Genomic DNA, 22,983 nt, shown 5'->3' on the forward strand with positions numbered 1-22,983 from the left:
AGATGGTTAAGAATCTGCCTGCAATCAGGAAACTCGGGTTTGATGCCTGGGTTGGGAAGATTCCCCTGGAGAAGAGAATGGCAACCCACTCCAGTATTCTTGCCTGGAGAATCACATGGACAGAGGAGCCTGGAGGGCCACAGTCTGTGGGGCTGCAAAGAGTCGGACACGACTGAGTGATTAGCAATAGTAATATATTAGTATTTCCTTGGTGATAAATTTTATCAACTTAGTGACATTTTGGTGAAAGCTCTCACCCCTTTTACTGAAAAGAATATACCTTGATGTATATTACCTTATAATTACCTTCTTCCACACCAGCTAAATACCTGTCAGTACTTTTAAAACACTGAGCAAAATCGATTTCTGCTCTGGCATTCTAGGATGTAAAAGAAAAAATTTTCTGATGCCCAATTTCAGAAAAGCAAACAAAGTAAGCAGTTGCTTCTTTACTTTTTGTACTTAAGCATGATATACATTTATTAACAATCCTGACATTTATTTTTAAATAGCTGCTTAAAGTGGAAAATCTTACCCTGTTATCGAATAAAATATTCAAGAGACATTCACATCATAGCATTTGACAACAGCTCCCTCTTGTGGTCCAAAACATTCATTTCAAAGATTAATATAAATACAGAATTGCAATTTCTTAACTTAAAATTGTGCTGTGAAAGTTTAGCTCATATTTAGTGAATGCTTTTTGGAATAAAGAGGGAAGTTTCCTTTTCTGATAGTTTCAAAGTTGTAACATCTCAGCAAAGTGTTCCCAAAGTTCTTTAAAGAAACACCAATTTTTTTTCTTACAAAGGAAAATATCAAGTAGATGTTTTCATTGAAAACATGAAAGGTTTTCCTCCTTTTCTGTGGCTGTAGTATGAAGAAGGAATCAGCATTTGACTCTGTAGCATTAGCAAACTGGAATTTTAAAACCTTATAGAGAAAGTAGTATTGCAAGTACTTTAGTCCAAAATTGACTTAAGGTAATTTTTCCCCTTGGTTCAAAATCAGAGGTTGCAGTAACTAGCAATAACCTGTTCTAACAACGTGAAACTGTCCAAAAAATCCTCTTCTTCAATTCCAAATTTTGTGTACTGATGAAGGTAGGCTCTGGTGAAAGAAACAGAAAATACGAAATAAAAATCTCAGGCAACTGAATAATTCAAAATCAAATAATAAACCTTTTGTAGCTCATGAACATCTGAACATGGCAAACTCTCTTAAAAGACTTATCTTTGCTTCAATGTTTACTCCAAAAGTTAGCAAACTTTCAAAGTTTGTGTCAAGCTCCGTCTATTCAAGAGAGTGACAATAAAAGGCACATACGAGGGGAATTCCCTGGCTGTCCAGTGGTTAGGGGAGCTTCCCAGGTGATTCAGTGGTAAAAAGTCTGCCTGTCAATGCAGGAGATACAAGAGACATGAGTTAGATCCCTGGGTTGGGAAGATCCCCTGGAGGAGGAAATAGCAATCTGCTCTAGTATTCTTGTCAGGAAAATCCCATGGACAGAGGAGCCTGGTGGGCTACAGTCCCCGAGGTCATGAAGAACTGGACAGGACTGGGCACGGATGCACGCATGTCAGTGGTTGGGACTCAGAGCCAGGGCCTGCGTTTAATCCCTGGCTGGGGAACTATTATTAAGAAAACTGCAAGCTGCCAGGTGTAGCCAAAAAAAAAAAAAAAAAAAGACAGCACATAGGGGAAAAAAAAGCGTGTTCAGATTTGGTGTCTACCCAGCACATATTCAACACCCTAGAGGAGATGACTGGGTTCAGTATAAACTCTTAAGTGCCTGGGAAGTTTTATCTAAGGTGTGAAACTGTAGAGACACATGGATCCAGTTCTAGGAATGAAATGAAGCCTCCTGACTGTTTTTTCAGACAACACTTAATTTGCACTTATGCCAGGTGATCCTGTTAATAGCCCCAGCCCTTCAAAATGTTCTGCAGAAGGAGAAATCATATTAAAAAGAATATCAAGGGCAGACATGAATTCATTAGTGAAAACAGCTGCTACCATTTACTGGCAGTGGGACGGGAACTAGACCAGAACTATACAGAAAGTGCACAGTCCTGAGGAGCTGGGGTTTGGGGAATGGCCATGTACAGGAGGGGAGACCCTTGGGAATCCTGGCCAATCAAAGTACAGGCTTATCCAGTCATCTGAGGAGTTCTGCGCTCACATTAAGTCACTGTGGCAGAGGTCAGGGAACCCACTAACACATTCTTCACACCAAGCAGACATTTCATAGTATCAGGTGGAGCTGAACTTGCTATATCCTTCTTACTGAGCAAGATCAGGATCTCTTCCATTCTCAAGGATCTTATTTTGGAAAAACACTATGGAACAGTTCTTGGGCATTTACTAGTCAGGCACTGGACTAGGTGTTTTTTTTTACATTTTTCTCTCGTTTTAACCTTCACCACATATATCCTGTCTTTTGGCTCCATCGTACAGGAAAGGAAACGAAGCCAGAAGAACATGTTCAAAGTTTCATACCTACAAAGTGCTTACTCCATGGCATAGACTGAATGTGTTCCCCCCAAATTTACACACTGCAATCCTAACTCTCAAGGTACTGATGTTAGGGGGTAAGGCCTTTGGGACTGCGATTTGGTCACCACAGTGGAGCCCTCGTGAATGCAGTGAGAGGCCCATGGAGCTCCTTGGCCCCTGCTCCCAGCTGAGGCCACGGCAAAAAGACATCATCTATAAACCACGAAGCGGGTCACTGGACATCAGATCTGCCGGGACCTTAATCTTGGACTTCCCAGCCTTCAGAAATAAACTGCTGTGGTTTATAAGCCACCCACTTTATGCTATTTTTGTTATAGCAGCCCAAACAGGCTAAGACACTCCAGAACCTGCCTAGCAGTTATCTGCCTAAGGTTAGGAAAGGTTTGTAGATTTCTTTTGTACTTACCTTGAAGCAAACATATTCCACGCTTTACCCACAATCATATCAAGTGGTTTTACTAAGGACTGGCTATTGCTGACCAAGGCTGCAGACTTCTCATATTTCCTAAAGGCTCGCTGGGTTTTCCACACATTGAAAGCGTGAACAGGCTCTAACCAGGAAGTATAGAGAGCTGGATCTTTAAATGCTCCTAGAGTAAAACAAATCACCAATTTTGGCAACAAATTAATAAACAGATACTTTCTTTTCCATTTCACCAGAAGTCTTTTGTATTGCCTTTTAAAACTAGCTTTTTATATTGCTTTTGGATAAATGATCCATGTTCATCATCATTTAAAAAATTCACACAGTTCAGAAAAGTATCAAGAAGAAAATTTAAGTCAACAGCTAAAATGTCACCACCCAGAAATAATGACTATGAACAGTCTGCTGACCCTCTCTTATACTGGAATTTTACATGCATGCTCTTATATGATTTGCATTTTTCATCCACCAATATGTTGTGAACCTCTTTTCCATGTCAATAAATATCACTCATATTTTTAAAAGCTTCTATGAACATATCATCATTTACTTAACACATTTCCTACTGCTGGGCATTTAGTTGTTCCCACATTTCTGTCAGTGTGAAAGATACTGCAATGAATATCTTTGAAAGAACACCTCTATGTACCTACATCATTTCCTGTGGGCAAATCTTTAAAAGTTAATTACTTTACATGTCCTTTTATTAATTCTTATTTTAAAATCTCAAATGAAGAATATGAAGAAAGTACCCCATCTGATTGACTTCAAATGATCTCTTCTTAATTATTACCGGTTTTTTACTTAAGGGTATTATAGGGGCTTCCCTCGTGGCTCAGTGGTAGGGAATCTGCCTCCCAGTGGAGGAGACACAGGAGACACCGGTTCGACCCCTGGGTTGGGAAGATCCCCTGGAGAAGGGAATGACGACCCACTCCAGCATTCTACCTGGGAAATCCCAGGGACAGAGGAGCCTGGTGGGCTACAGTCTATGGGATGACAAAAAGTCAGACACAACTAGGGGACTAAACAACCAGACAGGATGAGCCTGCCTTTTATATCACAGCTCCCACCTTGCCGTACTAAGCTGCACTCAGTCATCTCCAACTCAGTCGAAGGGATATAAACACAAGTGCAAGGTGTGACCCTTGCAGGACCGGGCCTGCCCTTCTTTGCTTATTCCTACGTGATCTGGTGGCTGAAGCTCTACAGATGTCTCAGACTAAGCCTGAAGCCACGAGGTGAGGATGACAAAGCAACCAGATTCAGGAAGAAAGAGTTAAAACTTGTCTCTTATTTACACCACTTCCATTTTGCTGTCTGGTCACATACTGGTACAGGGGTTACGTTTTGCTACTAAAACAAGAGTTTTTATTTTTCCTTTCTTTAAAAGAATGAATTTGGGGGACTGGCATTGACATATAACTGGTGAGAACATACGTACAGCGCAGAGAACTCTCTTCAATGCTCTGTGGTGACCTAAAGGGGAAGGAAATCCAAAAAAAGAGGGTATGTATGGAAAGCCGATTCACTTTTCTGCATACCTAAAACTAACACAACATTGTAAAGAAACTATACTCCAATAAAAATTAATTTTAAAAAAATTCCAAGAGATACAGGAAAAAAAAAAGGAATAAATTTGGGGGGAATTCCCTGGTGGTTCAGTGGTTAGGGCCGTGAGCTCTCACTGGCAAGGGTGTGGGTTCGATCCGTGGCCAGGGAACTAAAGATCCCACAAGCCACGTGGTGAGGCCAAAAGAATAAGTTCAGGGACTTCTTTAAAAAAAAAAAAAATCATGTGTACCATGAACATCTGCAAAATGTGCATCTTAATTTTCACTTTAACTTTGCTCACCCACATCCGCACTGTGCACATCTTTCCCACGAAGGATGACCAAGTTAGCGATGGAAGTGTTAAAATGCGTCTCTTTGTTGACAGACATTTTACCAAGAGGAGGAAGTCCTGATAAAGGTGGCCGAACCTGCCAATCAATACCTACCAAAAGAAAAAAAAAAAAAGAGATTTTACAAATGGCCTTGACCAAGAACAGAAAAATGTAAGATGATATATGTAGTATTTTATAGAGATTTCCATTTGATAAGTACAAGTTGTGGGGGTGGCATTCTGCTAAAAATTTAAACATTCTTATCTGGTTGACCTAAAGTGATTTCAAATTATTCAGTTCTGAGACAGGCATGAAATAATTCTTCACTCAATATTAAAGGATGGCAGCTACAAAGGATGGAATTCTACACTGCATTAAAAGAAACTGACTATGGATAAATCTCAGAGGCGTGATGCTAAGTGAAGCAAGTTTGACTCAAAAGGTTACGTACTGTTTGAGTCCATTTATAGGACTTTCCTGGGCTTCAAAATCACTGCAGATGGTGACTGCAGCCATGAAATTAAAAGACACTTGCTTCTTGGAAGAAAAGCTATGGCCAACCTAGACAGCACATTAAAAAGCAGAGACATTACTTTGACGAAAAAGGTCCATATACTCTTAAGCTATGGTTTTTCCAGTGGTCATGTATGGATGTGAGAGTTTGACTATAAAGAAAGCTGAGCGCCAGAGAATTGATGCTTTTGAACTGGAGTTGGAGAAGACTCTTGAGAGTCCCTTGGACTGCAAGGAGATCCAACCAGTCCATCCTAAAGGAAATCAGTCCTGAATATTCACTGGAAGGACTGATGCTAACGCTGAAACTCCAATACTTTGGCCACCTGATGCAAAGAGCTGACTCATTGGAAAAGACCCTGATGCTGGGAAAGATTGAAGGCAGGAGGAGAAGGGGACAGCAGAGGATGAGATGGTTGAATGGCATCACCGACTCGATGGACATGAATCTGAGTAAACTTTGGGAGTTGGTGATGGACAGGGAAGCCTGGCGTGCTACAGTCCATGGGGTTGCAAAGAGTCGGACACCACTGAGAGACTGAATTGAACTAACAGGACCATCTAGAAAAGGCAAAACCATAGGAATAAAATTCAGATCAACAGTTGCTAGGGGATTGGGGTGGAGAAAAGAGACTGTCTACAAAGGAGTGTGGAGACTTTTTGGAGCATGGAAATACTCTGTCTCAATTGTGGTGATGGTTACATGGTATTAAGTATGTCAAAACTCATGGAACTATCCACCTAGAAAGAGTGAACTTCATTCTACATGTCTCTGTGAATAAACAAATAAAATAGATAGAAAAACGTTAAGGGAAGTAGAAATGCAAAGCAAAAATAGGATTGAAAACTGACTAGTCAAAGGGAAATAGTAAGAAAATACTCTTAAATTATACATAAGATAGGGAAAAATTTCAGTGTGCGGTAACAGTCTGATTTCCAGCAAAAGAAATTTCAGACAAAAAAACTACTGGCATACAGAAAAACAGGCCAACTGAAAAATCTGGAAAGATGTTTGAACAAACATTCACTAAAGAAGATAAACAAATAGCTAATAACCACATGAAAAGATGCTCAACATCACTGTCATTAGGAAAATGCTGATTGAAACCACAAGGAGACACAACTTCACAGCATCTAGTATGGCTAAGTCATTGGCTCTTAAACTGGCTTTGCAACCATGTGACGCACATCTCCCTTTGACTCCTGCTCAAGGAATGTTGCTAAACTTGTCTGTTAATCATGATGACTGCCTCTTTCCTATCCTACCAGGAAACTAAAGGTTAGCTTTCTGGAGAGGACAGGATTGAGTGTCTATAGTCTCAGAACACCAGGTAGAGGTAAGGGCATGGTACATACCAAAACTAGAGCGATCAGGTGAAACCCAGGATAACCACGGTCCCCCGCGCCTCTCAAGAACACTAGCGCTTTGGGTTTTTTTTTTTGTTTTTCATTTATTTTTATTAGTTGGAGGCCAATTACTTTACAATACTGTAGTGGTTTTTGCCATACATTGACATGAATCAGCCATGGATTTACATGTGTTCCCCATCCCGATCCCCGCTCCTGCCTCCCTCCCCATCCGATCCCTCTGGGTCTTCCCAGTGCACCAGCCCTGAGCACTTGTCTCATGCATCCAACCTGGACTGGTGATCAAGATCACTAGGGCTTTGGCTAAACCCTCTGAGCAGAATATCTAACACAGCAGATAGGCAAATAGAATATCCAGTATGACAGACATACATGGGCTAGAGGGCAAAAAAAAAAAAAACTAGACTGAAGCAGGTCAGAAGGCTCTGGTGAAGATTTCTCTAGGAAGATGAAACTGATAGAACACTTGAATACAGGCAGACCTTGGAGATTTTGCATGCTTGGTTCCAACCACCACAATAAAGTCAGTTATCCCAAATTAAAAGACACTTGCTCCTTGGAAGATAAACTATGGCAAACCTAGACAGCATATTAAAAAGCAGAGACATTACTGACAAAGGTCCATATAGTCTAAGCTATCATTTGCCCAGTAGTCATGTATGAACGTGACAGTTGGACCATAAAGAAGACTGAGTGCCGAAGAACTGATGCTTTTGAACTGTGATGTCGGGGAAGACTGTTGAGAGTCCCCTGGAGACTTCTCCCCTGCAAGAAGATCCAACCAGTCCATCCTAAAGGAAACCAGTCCTGAATATTCACTGGAAGGACTGATGCTGAAGCTGAAGCTCCAATACTTTGACCACCTGATGCGAAGAGCTGACTCATTGGAAAAGACCCTGATGCTGGGAAAGATTGAGGGCAGGAGCAGAAGGGGACGACAGAGGACGAGACGGTTGGATGGCATCACCAGCTCAATGGACATGGGTTTGAGCAAGTTCCAGGAGATGGTGAAAGACAAGAGAGCCTGGTGTGCTGCAGTCCATGGGGTCAAAAGTGTCAGACACTACTGAGAGACTGAACAACACTCCCAACAAAGCATGTCAGACCAGTAATTTTTCATTTCCCAGAGCATATAAAGGTTATGTTTATACTGTAATGTATCAATTGTGCAATAGCACTGTTTCTAAAAAAAAACAGTGTACAGACTGTAATTTTAAAGTACTTTATTAGTGCTAAAAAATACTGTCATCTGAACTTTCAAGTTATAATCTTTATTTTTAACTTGAAAGTTTTTTTTCAATAGTAACATCAAAGGGACTGTCCTGGTGGTCCAGGTTGATCCCCCGCTGACCCCTGGTCTGGAAGGATCCCTTCCAGGGATGCTGCAAGGTAGCTGAGCCTGTGAGCCGCATCTCCGGAGCCCACGTTGCAGGGCCCAGGCTCCGCAACAAGAGTCACGGCACTGAGAAGCCCGGGCACCACGGCTAGAGGGGAGCCTCTGCCGCCGCAGCTAGAGAAAGCCTGTACGCAGCAACACAGGTCCGACACAGCCAAGATGAATAAATAGTTGTTTTTTTTTAAAAAACAAAAAACATGATGACATGAAAAAAAAATAGTAACATCAAAGATCACAGATCACCATAACAAATGTAATAAGAAAAAGGTGTGAAACACTGTGAGAATTGCCAAAACGCGCCACAGAGACGTGAAGTGAGTGAACGCCGCTGGAAAAATGGTGCCAACAGATTTGCTAGATGAAGGGTGGCCACAAACCTCCAATCTGCCAAAGAACACAATATCTGCAAAGTGCAATAAAACAAGGTATGCCTGATACCAAGAAGGAACAGTTTAGACAAGTAGTGAAACAGGGCTGAATAATTGACAGGTACATAGAAAAACTAAGCAAACAAGAAAACAAGGCAATCATTAACTCCAAGAAACAAAAAAAAATTATACAGGAAGGGAAAAGTAATCATAGGATGCTCTGTTGCTCAGCTGTGAATAGCATTTACTTGATCATGATAGTATAAAACTGAGTATCGCTTTAACCCAATGATGACACTTAACCACTGTATCAGAAGGATGAGGAGACAGAGGGTATTTCAGGGCTTAGGGTCCAGTGTTAGAAGAAAGCTAAATCCTAACCCTCCATGGTGGGAAGTAAATAGGTCATAAATAAATAAAAAATCTACAAATGGCAATAAATAGACAAAAACAATAACAGAAAGAACAAAGGAGTTTTGAGAGACAGTTAACCTTAATAAGGAGACAAAGAAGGTTATGGACTAAGAATTTTAACAACCAGCTTCACAGAATTAATTCACTCTTTAGGTACATATAAGAAGTTATGGAGAAAAAAAAAGGAGTTATGGCTCATATATGGTAGAAAACTATGCAGCTACTAAAAAGAACAAGGCATGTCTAAATGAATGAATTGAAATAAAGGCTACAAAATACTACATTGAAAAAAGGAGAACAAAAAAATACATATAATGTGATGTTAGTTTTATTTTTGTAAAGTGTGTTTACATATATATGCCCTTAGAACTTCGACTCTCATGTGAATATGCTAATGCAAACTAGCAAAAATAAACCAACTGATAAAATTTTAAAATACTGTAAGTAAAACTTAAAAGTAAGTAAAAATGTAATTTAGCTTGGTTCAGAGGGCCAAGCAAAAAGCTGTGGAAAATTCTTCCCAGGCCTTAACGGTTTGATCAAGAAACTACCTGCGTCTACCCTACTGAATCCTTATGGACCAATGACTCCTGTGTTCCTTCCATGCCCCCCTTTTTGAAAAGCAGTGTCTACTTCTAGCAGGGTCTGTAGGGAGTGGGGCTTACTTAGAGAGCTCGACTCAGGAAATCTCACCTGAGGAACATAAATCCACACCTGGACCTGCTTTTAGATGACAAGATTCTGAATTTTAGGCTGATGGGCTAAAGGAATGTGCTAACAGGCTGATGTGCTAACTCTGGAGGACCTGAGACAGGTTAAGTATGTTCTGCAAATGGGAGGACACGATTCATTAGGTGACAGAGGACAGAGGGTGGAAGCCAGCTTGCAACATCAACTCCTGTGCATTCAGGCTCTTGCAGGGTCTTCTCCCCGTGGGACAGGGTTGACCTTAATAACCAAAAGGATGACGCAAAATGATGGTATGTGGCTTCCAAAGCTAGGTCATAAGAGACACTAACTTCTGCCTTGCTCCTTCCTGGGTCACTCATCCTTCCTGTTCTGAGGACATGGAAAAAGATACATTGCTGAAGGTGATACTGATGGGGTCGATCTTCACACAGAGCATTCCGATAACATATGAGGAGTTTTAAAATTATATTCTTCAACATGGTTAGTGACATAAACACATTTATTCGTATATTTACTTTGGTCACCTGATGTGAAGAGCCAACTCATCGGAAAAGACCCTGATGCTGGGAAAGATTGAAGGCAGGAGGAGAAGGGGACGACAGAGGATGAGATGGTTGGATGGCATCACCGACTCGATGGACATGAGTTTGAGCAAGCTCTGGGAGATGCTCAAACATCTGGCGTGCTGCAGTCGATGGGGTTGCAAGGTGTCGGACACAACTGAGTGGCTGAATGACAAAAATTTATAGGAAAACATTTAAATGTTCAAAATTCATATCTATAACTGAAAAAGTGTTGACACTCTAAATTCCCATATGGGAAAATGACTAAACAAACAGTGGTTTATTGACCCGAAAGGGCCCAGAGTCCCACGTCATAAGCTACCCTGGGGTACACTGTGTTCCTTGGTAACAGGTATTGCCAGAAAAACAGGTCTTGTGGCCAAAAAGTTTCTGAAGCATTACTTCAGATGTGAACTTTCTACTTATCTCCAACCCTCAGGCACTATGATCTAAAATCCATAAGGTATTACAAGTAAAAGTAGAGGAAATCCACTCTCATAGTACTGAAACCTAACTGATTGTAATCTGTGGTAAAATACACGCTTCCAAAATTGTACACAGTAGTGACTTCCAGTTAAACGCGACGAACTGAACATACCAGTTTACTCCTCAAATCTCACTAACAGAGGAATTTTTTAAAAAGACACGAAAAAAAATGGAAAGAAGACAGTGGTGACAGAATTTTCGAAGCTGGAAAGCAAAGGAACCAGTGGTTACTGACGTAGCCAACACTGAGACTTCTGCCCACAGTGAAGGTTCTAGAAGCTGACCAAGCGCTTCTAGAAGAGGAAGAGGTGGGAGGATTAGTTAAAAACCTGTGTAAGAAGCAGTGAGAGCTCCAGACCCTTCCCCAGCCCCTGCAGTAGGCAGGCTGGCCCCCTCCATCTTGGAAGGGGGTTTCTACTCAGTAAAGGCTAGACCTCTGAAAAGACAGCAATAAACACCCCAGATAAAGATCTCTGCAGTCATAAAGTTTACAGTGTCATGAGATAAAAGATCCACACTAAGGAATTCCAGAATGTTAGAAACAAAGAGAAAATCCTAAAAGATACAAGAGAGAATGAAACAGGATTGGAAATCAGACTGAAGTGAGACTGCTCAGCTGCAACACTGGAAGCTGGAAGATTACAGAGCAACGCTTTCAAGACACTGAGTAAAAATGATTCCCAGCCTCAAACCCTGTACCTGGCCGAATGATCAATCAAAGAGAAAAGCAGGATAATGACATCTGCAGCCTTAAAATGCTCACCTTCCTTGTACTCTTTCTTATAAAGCTCCTGGAGCGCACAGTCCACATGAGGGAATAAGCCCAGAAGGAAGAAGATTTGGAATCTAGGAACCAGGCTAGAATATAAGAGCAGAGAGGCCAGTGCTGGCCGCTTCTCAAGCCTGCAGAGTAACGAGTGCAGACTGAAGGGGGACGGCCTCTGGGGGGGACCTCGCCAAGAAGAGAACGGCAGTAGTAAGACTGCCTGATGGGTTGGCTGAGAAGGGTTTCATTTTTATGGAAGAGTTTAGGGGTAAATTCGTAATAGGTACAAAGAGTATCAACCAAATAATTATTAACTCTAGGAGGAAAAAATAAACAGTACATGAAATAAAATGTAATCTGTGTATGTAGTACATGGCTCAGCTGTGAATAAAATTTACATAGCAAAAATAATACAAACACTGAGAACTTATTTTAACTAGACTGGAAGACGAGAGGGAAGGTGTGTGTAGAGGGTATAAGAAGATTTAATTCTCAGTTTTATGCTAGGAAGGCAGAGGCTATCTAAACCTGGAAAATAAAACAAATAACAGAACAAGGAAAATGTTTAGAAATGGAGGCCAATTCCAGAAAGAACATCTCAGATCACTGAAAGCAGTGCCCGCTGGGCTGTGGGGAAGTGGAGAATAGGCTGTCCTCTTCTCCATTATAAATTCATACTGGGCAATTACTTGACTTTTTAAAAATTTTAAGATGTACTTTAGATACAATGTGACGTACAGATTCAAATATACACTTAAATGAGTTCTGACAACTTGATTTTTTAAAAAAAAACTATATTCATATATTACTTTGATAAAAATAAAATAAAAATAACTGTCACACTCATATGAATTTTTTTTTTTTTTTTGAGAAATGAAACTGTGAAGTGATTAAGAAATCTTCCCAGGATATTCTGGTGAGTTTTTGTAGGAGCTTCCCAGATCAGAAGAAGGCACTATTATTTCAACTGGCCCAAGCCAGTTTATATTGGGAACTTCAGTACAGGCATTTTCCCCAGTTTGTGGGTGCATATTTTTAAAATACCCTTTACCTTCTTCCATTTTCGCGTTAGAAATGAGCATCTGTCTCAAATGCTTGAGGAGGCCAGCCCAAGTAAATGTGCTGTATGCCAGTGAATTCTCAGACATCTGAGGAATGTTACGAACACCCAGCATCTTGAATTCTGGATGGGGAACTAAATTCTCCATTAAGTCTCCTGCAAAGAAAAAAAATCTGAACTCAATTCTTAAATTCCATGTTATTTCCGCTGGCTCATATACAACCATGAGTGGATGGCTCGCGGGGACCAAATGTGTTTTCTCCTCCAAGGCTAAAACTGCTTAAATTTCAAAACATAAATTCAATTTCAGAGACAATATGTATGAATGCTTGATTAATGCTAATGCTTAATCAACTAATGCTTGGTTTTGGCACCTATTTTAGCATGAATGAAAAAAAACACACTTTGCCAAAAGGAAACAATAATTTTTTTTAGTTAAGAACTGGGAAATGTGAATGAAATATTTAGCTAAACCTCAGGAAAACAAAGTAAGCATTAGAGGTAATATAATTTTATTGTCATTCTGTGTTCACTAAATGCCCCCTTAGAAATTTTCTTAGATCTCTTATTTATTTGGTTAAATGATAATCAGAACCTCTTAACATTAAACTCTACTTGGAAAGAAGAGAGGATTAGTAATTCTTGAATACAGGAATATGTCTATCTTTAGAACCTTATACTTGTAATGAAAGAGAATGAAGGAGAAAGGTTACTTTGTTTTTCACTCAGAGCTTACTTATTTTAAAAATGTTTTTATCTTTTTAATGTATCATATATATATTTTATATATTTATAGAAAATACTCTTTTCTAAAGGAGAAAGAAAAATCTTTTACCATAACATGAAATTTAAATCTTATGGGGACTTCCCTGGTGGTCCAGTGGCTAAGACTCCATCTCCCAGTGCAGGGGACTGGGTTTAACCCCTGGTCAGCAAACTTGATCCCACATGCGGCAACTAAAGATCCCACGTGCCACAATGAAGATCGAACATTCTGCGTGCCACAGCTAACAGCCTGCACAGCCACATAAAGAAATAATACTAAAGAATAAATTTTATGATAATTGGAATGCAAACTCATAGCCTATGTCCTAATGTTAAGAACAAATTCTGACGCAAACATCTATAAAATGTTGCACAAATCGATCTTATGGCTAGTGGCATTTCCTCTAAATATAAGAAGCCTTTTCTGTAAAGTAGCCAGAGCTGAATTCTATCACATAGCATGTACAACAAAAAACAATCAGCAAATAATTCCTGAATTCTAACGCACAGATTGTTAAAAATCTGCGTTTCCCTCCAGCTTTCTTGTTCACCTAGTCTCATCTCAACCATTCTTGGCCATTCTTGTGGGGACAGTTTGTGTCCCCACAAACTCCCAAACTGAAATCCTTCCCTCCAAGTGATGGCTTTAAGGAGGCGATGGGGTCTTGGGAGGCCTCTTTATGAGAGACCCCAGAGAGGCCTCTCGTCCCTTGTGCCATGTGAGGACACAGTGAGAAGATGGCCACCTGTGAAGATGGCTCCCAATCAGCTCTTCACAGGCAGTCCGCGGATTTTTCACAAGGTGATCATGCCAACAACCTCCTTAAAATCCCCTGCTCTTAGACTAATGAGGTGGCCTTCACATGCTTACAGGGACCTCCCAGGTCGGCCCCTGCTCGCTGCCCGAGCCTCAGGTGTCAGTCATCCCCTGCACCATTTTCTGTGCTCCAGTGACGCTGGATTATTCTCTGTTCTTAAAGGGCCCTGCTTCCTTCTGCCACAGGACCTTTGCACGTGCTATTCCTGTCTTCCTCCCTTGGCTTAGTTAACTCCAAGTCTTCATTCAGCTTTGTGCTCAAGTGTTAACTTCCTCAAGGGCTGACTTCTTTGCCTCATCAGCCTGAGTCTGGTTCCTTCGTGACACATTCTCTTGGGTCTGTACTCCTTTCCTTCAGAGCACTTAACTCAGTTTTTAATTACACCTTCTTGGCATAATTGTTTAGTGTGAATACAACGTCTACATTGGTTCCTCACTGGATCCCCAACATTTAGCATAGTGTCTGGCACATAGCAGGAAGTCAGTAAATACTGGTTGAATGAACAGATGTGCCATATGGTAAGTACAGTGGAATGCACAGAAATTAACAAGACACATGTCGCCAAGGAAGTTGCAAATTAGTGGGGACTACAAGACATGCACGTGACGGACTCCTCCAAGGAAACACATGACGCTAATTACAGTGGCAGCACCTGGGAGGAGTCAGCGGGTGACTTACTTTTGATTGCATATTCTTTTGTACTCCTTGAATAAATATGTGTGTGTGTGTCTGTAACTCTTAAAGATAAGCAAACACACTTAAAGAAATAATAAAGGCAAAAAACAGTAAGTAACATAAAAGAGGTACAGAATAGAGTACAGGGGTGAAGAACTTGCCTGCCAATGCAGAAGATATAAGAGATGTGGGTTCGATCCCTGGGTCAGGAAGATCTCCTAGAGGAGGGCTTGGCAACCCACTCCAGTATTCGTGCCTGGAGAATCCCATGGACAGAGGAGCCTAGCAGGCTACAGTCCATAGGGTCGCAAAGAGTTGGATATGACTGAAGTGAGCATGCACACACAGGAGTTCAGAGGTGGAGGGTTACTTTAGGTAAAGGTCTCAGTAGAAAAGCTTTATGAAAAATTATCACTTGGGACTTCCCTGGTGGTCAAGTGGCTAAGACTCCACACTCCCAATGCAGGGAGTTGGGGTTCAGTTCCCAGGCAGGGAACTGCACTAAAGATCCTGCATGCCTCAACTAAGACCCGGGGCAGCCAAATAAACAGTAGAAAAGAAAAAAAAAATTATCACTTGAATTGGATCCTAAAGGATGAGTAAGGTTTCAGTAGAGGTGGAGGGAAGCAGGAAGTGATTTTTAAAGAGGAAACCCCGAGCCAAAGGACCAAAGCAGGAAAGTTCCAGACTGAAGACAGAAGTGGAGACAGGATAAAAAGCAAGTGCGGAATCTATGCAGAGGAGGCAGAAGGTGACGAAAATGGAAAGTTAAGACTCAGGGCAGAATGCGGAGGCCAGGCTAAGGAATTAGGGCAAATCCAGCAGGTGATGCGTGAGCCGCAGAATGAGGGTTGAGTAGAATACAAGGTTAGATCCGTGCCTTGGGGAGCCTCACTGGGGTCAGTGTGGGAGGTGGACTGATGCCGGGGCGGGGGGGTGGGGGGGAGGCAGGCAACAGGAAGGGAAGCAGGGTTAGGACCACCTTAAGCCAGGGATGTCCATGTGGCTGCGAGCTTCTGTTTTTATGAAACAGAGACAGAGAGAAAGAGAGAGAGGCAGCGATTGAGAATAAAAAGAACTTTGTATTCAGGGGGAGCATGCAGTATCAGTTAAGAGATGCTGACCAAGTGAACCAATGTCAGAGAGACAGGGAAGCGGGAAAGAATGCAGACAGCTGGGAGAGAGGGCACCAACAGGTCTGAGCATATGATGAGATAAGAGGACAGGGGGAGAAATTCAGGCGACAAGAATGGGGGGAGTGCGGGAGGGGAGGCAAGCCGGGGAAAAATGATGAGTCCATTCAGAGCATGCTCAATTTGAAGAAGCAGATGCAACTAAGAAAATTGGGATAGGCAACCATTTGGGAAAGAGGGTAGGACTGAGAGGTATAGATTCCCGGGTCCTTTGCATCTGGATGGTTTGAATGGATAAAGCACCACTTGACAAATAAGCCGAAAAAAGAGTGGTGGGTTTTATTACAGAGTGATGAAAATGATGGTTGTGCCACTCTGTGAATATGTTTGAAAACACTGAAGTGTGTATTTTAAATGGGTGAGTTGTATGGTATGTGAATTATATCTGTTATTTTTTAAAATAGGGAAGAAAATAAAAAGAAAAAGAAGAGAAAGGGTCCTGAAGAATGGAATCAGTGGAAGGCTCTGAAATGAGGGAGATGTGAGTGTATCTTCAGGTAGAGGGGAGAGCCAGAGAAGAACAGCTTTGAGGCTTTCACAACATCAGACTTCTCTACAAATAACCCACAGGGGCACAAATACCTAGTGGATTTCTCCTGTAGTGAAATGAGCCTTCCCTGGAGTAAGTAGGCTGGAACACACTTCCCAGCTGATGTGCGAGGACTTGATTTATATCACAGAAGGAGATCTGCTTGATATTCATCAGCTTCGCACAGATCTTATGAACAGCATCATTCTCATGAACAAGGAGGGCGTCTGAAGATCGGTACAAGTGAGAAAGTGTCAAAATGGAGTTGTAGTTCTGAACAATAACCTGGAGAGGAAAAGGCCACAAATAAGGAAGGTAGGAGAAGGACTTCCCTGGTAGTCCACTGGCTAAGACTCCACGTTCTCAATGCGGGGGGCCAGGGTTCGAGCCCTGGTCAGGGAACTAGATCCCACATGCTTAGCCACAGCTAGGATCTGGAGCAGCCAAATTAATAAATACTGAAAAAAAAAAGAAAAAAACGTAGGAGAGAATAGCAGTTAAGAGGGCATTCTGCTGCTAAGTCGCTTTAGTCGTGTCTGATTCTGTGTGACCCCATAGACGGCAGCCCACCAGGCTCCACCATCCCTGGGATCCTCCAGGCAAGAACACTGCAGTGGGTTGCCATTTCCTTCTCCAACTCGTGAAAGTGAAGTCGCTCAGTCGTGTCCAACTCTTCGCGACCCCATGGACTGCAGCCTACCAGGTTCCTCTATCCATGGGATTTTCCAGGCAAGAATACTGGAGTGGGGTGCCATTGCCTTCTCCAAAGAGGACATCCTACCTAGGTTCAAATCCTGGCTCTTCCACTTTCCAGCTATATGATCTTAGATAAGTTACATAATCTCTCTCTATGTCTCAGTTTCCTCATTTGTAAAATGGGGATAATAATTATACCAGCCTCTTAACAGTTATAAGAATTAATGACAGAATACCAGTAAAGCACTTAGAATGGTGCCCTGTGTATAGTAAGGCTTCAGTAAACGATGACTATACTATTACTATCACTATTACTATCATACTTTCTACATCATTTCCTCCTGTGACTTATTTCATCTCCATTTTATTATTTCTCCTACTAGGCTGATCTACGGCAAATTGGCCTACATAGAAATTCCTTTCAATGGAAAGAAATGAAAATTCTTTGAAGGTTGGCAATGGCGGGATGAGGTCAAGGTCCCTGCTTTACAGGCAGTAGCCAGAGGGACTGACCCAGGAATGGGTTTCTGAGAGAAGATGCACAGTTTTCTTCTTTGGAATATTTATAAATAAGGACACCTCATTTGCTTGGGAAAGTTTAAACAAAGTTACACGAATTGTTTATGAAAGTACCATACTGTATACTCACTCCTGACACAATAACTTAACATTTCCAAAGAAAGGATGAGATAGATCTTTTACATACATTTGTTTTAACTGCAAAGAACACAGAAATTTTTAAATTGATACGTTCATACCTCACCAGTTCCATAAGGCCATATAATGTGATTCATTTTCAAAGCACTTGAGTACTGATCTTGTAAGTTCTGAGTAACGAAGGCTCCTAGCCCGGATCCGGTGCCTCCAGCCATACTCATTATGATGAAAAAGCCACTCAAAGAATCGCATTTCTCCACTTCCTTCTGAATTAGGTTCATTATAGATTCTTTATGCCTGGGTCCATGAACAGAGTATCTATGAAGTGCAAAACAAACATCTTTCAATTTAACCAGAGAGATGGATTGCAGAGAAAGGTACAGGAGAGAGAAGGCTTTCTAAACCTATGTAAGTGAACTACCTCTCATGAGACATACAGGCACCCTGAGAGACCAAATTTTATATACACAAGTGAAGGGGACTTCCTTGGTAGTCCAGTGGTTAAGATTCTGTGCTCCCAAAGTAGGGGGTACAGGTTGGATCCCTGGTTGGAGAACTAAGATCTTGCATGCAAAGGAGAAGGGCCTAAAGATAACAACAATAATAAGATGCACACACAAAAAAAATGAAAAAATAGAAGAAGAAAATAATAAGATATGCAAGTCAAACATTTTTTAAAAGTGAATAGGACTGTTAGGAGAGTAAATTTACTGGGCATAGGTAATTCTCTTTAATAGGCTATTCCTTTGGCTAGAATTACCAGGTTGTTCTAAAGATTCAGTTCCGTTCAGTTCAGTCACTCAGTCGTGTCTGACTCTTTGCAACCCCATGGACTGCCGCATGCCAGGCTTCCCTGTCCATCACCAACTCCCAGATTTCCTCAAACTCATGTCCATCAAGTCGGTGATGCCATCCAACCATCTCATACTCTGTCATCCCCTTCTCCTCCCACCTTCAATCTTTCTGAGCCTCAGGGTCTTTTCCAATGAGTCAGTTCTTGGCATCAGGTGGCCAAATTCTTGGAGTTTCAGCTTCAACATCAGTCCTTCCAATGAATATTCAGGACTGATTTCCTTTAGGATGGACTGGTTGGATCTCCTTGGAGTCCAAGGGACTCTCAAGAGTCTTCTCCAACACCACAATTCAGAAGCATCAATTCTTCGGTGCTCAGCCTTTCTTTATAGTCCAACTCTCACATCCATACATGATTACTGGAAAAACCATAGCTTTGACTAGACAGACCTTTGTTGGTAACGTAATGTTTCTGCTTTTTAATATGCTGTCTAGGTTGGTCATAACTTTTCTTCCAAGGAGCAGGCGTCTTTTAATTTCATGGCTGCAGTCAGCATCTGCAGTGATTTTGGAGCCCAAGAAAATAAAGTCTCTCACTGTTTCCACATTTATTTGCCATTAAGTGATGGGACCAGATGCCATGATCTTAGTTTTCTGAATGTTGAGTTTTAAACCAACTTTTTCACCGTCCTCTTTCACTTTCATCAAGAGGCTCTTTAGTTCTTCTTTGCTTTCTGCCAAATGGGTGGTGTCATCTGCATATCTGGGTTATTGATATTTCTCCCAGCAATCTTGATTCCAGCTTGTGCTTCATCCAACCCGCAATTTCACATGATGTACTCTGCATATAAATAAGCAGAGTGACAACATACAGCCTTGACAAACTCTTTTGTTGATTTGGAACCAGTCTGTTATTCCAATCTACTCCAGTATTTTTGTCTGGGAAATCCCATAGACAGAGGAACCTGGTGGGCTACCATCCATGGGGTTGCGAAAGAGTCAGACACAATTAAGTGGCTAAAGAACAACGTTTAATACATCAACTGTGCAGTTATAACTACCCTATTAATCAACTGTGCAGCTGTATCTAAACTGGAAAGCTTGAGGAATTATTCTTACCCATAGGCCCAGTTGTTTCCGGAACCTTGTTTTTGACAGAAGCATGAATGCTGGCCATATTTCCACCGGCCAGAACGGGCAGCTTTTGACAGTGTTTGACTGATAACCTTACGTTCCATGTCAACAAGGACAGCACGAGCAACTGGAACTAGAGAGGGAAAAAAAGATCAAAAGAAAAATAATGCATATAATCTTATTTGGGGTAACTCAGAGCATACACTTCTCTAAATTAAAAAAATAAAAAAATGCAAAGACTGAGAATAGAAAGATCTGCCATTCTGCTTAGAAACTGAGGTGGGCAGCAGCAGGGATATGCAGATGGTTCACAATGCCCAGCATTCTGCTAGGCAGGGTGAATAAGTATGGGCTAAAATGATGACTGGGTCAAGTTGACAAACATCTGTTGAGTGCTTGTAATGTGCTATGTACTATGCTAAAAACACACAGATGAAGACAGTATCAATCCAGCCCAAGGAGAAGCAGAGAGGGAAGTAAAACACATCAACATTTAATCATGAAGTGATGTGATAGGACCCAGAACAAATTCACACTAAGAGAGGAGCATATTCAGAAGTACAAAATATCAAGGGCACAAAAAGCATCTCAGGATTATTGAAGCAGAAGATGGAGAAAGGAGGTGTAGGAAATGATGGACAGGATGGAAAGCAGGCAGGGCTCAGATATTATAAGTCCTAACATACAATGCTAAAAACCTTGAAACTTGTTTTTCAGGCAATGAGGAACCACTGAAAACATTCAAATACGAAAGGAATAGTCATATCTTTTTTTAAAATGTCAGATGTCTTTATTATTTTTTAAACAGCTTTTTACTACATTTATTTCTTAACTTATTGTTAAGTAAGTTTAAGTTAAGTACTTCTTGTTAAGTAAGTAAGCAAGGCATGTGGGATTGTAGTTTCCCAACCAAGGATAGAACTGGCACTCCCTGCAGTAGAAGTGTAAAGTTTTAACCACTGGACCAGCAGGGAAGTCCCTCAGATGTCTTTTTGAATACAGCAGTGTGGAGGACAGATGCAATAGACACAAGAGACCAGGCAGGGAAACTCAGAAGGAGTGTCTTGAAACAATCCAGATGAGGAAGGACAAGAGCCAGAACTAAGGCAATGATCGCGAAGATGGAAAGGGGAGAGGAGTTTCAAGGGACATGTAGGAGACAAACTAAGCAGATCTGAATGTGGGCAGGAAAAACAAAGTTTTAAGGGAAAAACAATGCATGCCCTTGGGTATGGAGATGTTGAGTCTGAGGTACACATGAGAGACACAGGTGATGTTCACTAATCAGTCTGCAGCTTGGAAGAGATGCTAGGCTACAGATTTGACAGTAACCTGTGTTAAAGATGGAGCAACATTTGAGAGTCACTGAACTTGCCCAGAGAGAACTATACAAGTGAGGAAGACGTTGAGATGCAACCACTAGAAAAGAAAAGTTCAGTGACTAAGAAAAATTAGTCTCAAGGAGGGAGTTTTATAGCTAATGTTATCAAATCTGGTAGAGAAGTTAAGTGAATTAACAAAAAGAAAAACAGTTACTGGCTCTAGTAATTAGGAGATCACTGGGAATTTTTCATGGGACAGCTTCAGTGGTATTGTAAAGCAGAAGCAGGATTATAATTGGTAAAGAGGGTTCTCCTTTGAGAATCTTAGATGAGAAGGAAGGAAAAAAGCTACAGTCAAGAGCTAAGTTTTATTTGGTTGGTTGGGTTTAGATTGGCAAGATCTGAGCAAGCTCATGGCCTGAGGACAAGATGTCACTGGAGAAGGAAAGCTTAACACAAAAACAAAGGGCTGAGAACAAAATCATTCTGCTGCAAGATGGAGGGGATTCAGACTCCATGTGCAGGGCCTGGCCTTGAAGAGATTGGTTATGTGGACCACACATACCTCCATTTTCCTCCTCACTGAAGAACCTTTCTTTGCAAGATGCTTGATATGCCTCATTCTCCCTTTTAGAGCAGAGTCCTCCAGGACAGTGTGAGTCATTAAATAAAGCATCAAACACTTCAAAACCAATCTGATTGCCACACTGACCAAGCTGCACTGTTACTATTGACATGCTGAGAAACAAACCAAAACAAACTCCTTCGAAAAATCGAGGAACCTGTAATAGAAAAAATATGGTCTTAGAGAACCAGCACATTACTAACAAAGAACAAAATATGTTAACACACATCAATAAAAATATATAATTTGCAAATACTATATATAGACAAAATAGCTACGTTGTTTAAGGAGCCAATCATTCAAGGAAACTGTTCTTTTTCTCTATATGGTTTTGGGATTTGGGACTGCTGTACCCAAATCCATTCATACACAGCTCAATAGTTTCCAAAATCTCACGTGTAATCGCAATTTTCTAAGCATGGTGTTTAAAACAAACAAAACAAAGTGAATTCTGATTGAAGTAATTCATAGTATCCACTTCACACCAAAGGGGGATAGAAAATGCAGAGGTGAGCTCAACGGTAGCACATTTAATTAACATTAATTTTCTCGCTTCTAAATAATTATTTCTCTCTCCACCAATCAACTTTCTGTACTGGTAAATACATAACACTTAACAAGAAAGTCTTTGTATTTAGCTCAGATAAGACAGCAAGGAAGACGAGGCTTGGAGGGGAAAAAAGGAGAAATAGTAGAGCAAGTAACCACTATTTAACAATGAAAAGAGACAGTTTTTGGTAAAGACCTTACCACGGGGTCTATGCAGCATTGGAAGGAGCCGTGGCTTGTAAGCCAGACTCTGTACTTAAAATCATCAAACAACTCTGCAAAATTGGTATCATTTTTATTTTATAGATAAGGAAACCGAGGCTGTGAAAGGTCAGTGACTTTCGCAAGGCCACTGAGCTGGTAAAGAGCAAAGCCAAGTTCTGCCTTTCTACACCTCCCCAGGAGCTCCACATTAACCCCACTCACTGGCAACCCCAGGACCAGCCGTTTCTGCCCGGTTCAAACTTCACGGGGGCAACATGTTCTTAATGCGCAGGCTCACTTTCGATACCGAAAAAACTACAGAGAACGAATGCGCATGTTCCACATACGAGCAGATTTGCTGTGGTTTTCTGCCTCCCCCCACCCCGCCCCATTCAGAAAGGTTAATTACGCATGTTCAATTTATCAACTTCAGACACGGCACGCATGCTCACTGTCCATCGGGCTTTAGCTGACTCTGCGCATGATCTAGCTTCCAAGCGAGGCTTCGGAAGCGTTTCTGCGCATGCTTCCGCCAGTACCTGGCCCAGGCGGCGGCACTGCGCATGTCCGTTG

The 22,983-nt window shown here is 41.4% G+C and overlaps 1 protein-coding gene across 5 annotated transcripts; it reads right to left on the minus strand.

The window, feature by feature from the left end:
- Nucleotides 1-445: 445 nt before the first annotated feature.
- TUBD1 (tubulin delta 1) lies at nucleotides 446-22,884 on the minus strand. Of its 5 annotated transcripts, none has more exons than XM_070478568.1 (9): nucleotides 22,820-22,884; nucleotides 21,598-21,814; nucleotides 19,696-19,843; nucleotides 17,886-18,102; nucleotides 16,485-16,716; nucleotides 12,443-12,607; nucleotides 4,797-4,937; nucleotides 2,924-3,107; nucleotides 446-1,110 (listed from the first exon to the last, which is right to left on the minus strand). In XM_070478568.1, exons 2-9 carry the CDS (start codon nucleotides 21,767-21,769, stop codon nucleotides 1,008-1,010), a joined length of 1,362 nt encoding a protein of 453 aa, XP_070334669.1. In that variant the 5' UTR covers nucleotides 21,770-21,814; nucleotides 22,820-22,884; the 3' UTR covers nucleotides 446-1,007. The 5 variants fall into 5 exon arrangements, with proteins under 5 accessions (XP_070334669.1, XP_070334667.1, XP_070334668.1 ...); XM_070478566.1 differs by lacking the exon at nucleotides 22,820-22,884 and adding an exon at nucleotides 22,633-22,787; XM_070478567.1 differs by lacking the exon at nucleotides 22,820-22,884 and adding an exon at nucleotides 22,408-22,625.
- Between the last annotated feature and the right edge of the window lie 99 nt (nucleotides 22,885-22,983).

The sequence above is a fragment of the Odocoileus virginianus genome, chromosome 17 (assembly GCF_023699985.2).
Source record: "Odocoileus virginianus isolate 20LAN1187 ecotype Illinois chromosome 17, Ovbor_1.2, whole genome shotgun sequence".
Classification (NCBI taxonomy): domain Eukaryota; kingdom Metazoa; phylum Chordata; class Mammalia; order Artiodactyla; family Cervidae; genus Odocoileus; species Odocoileus virginianus.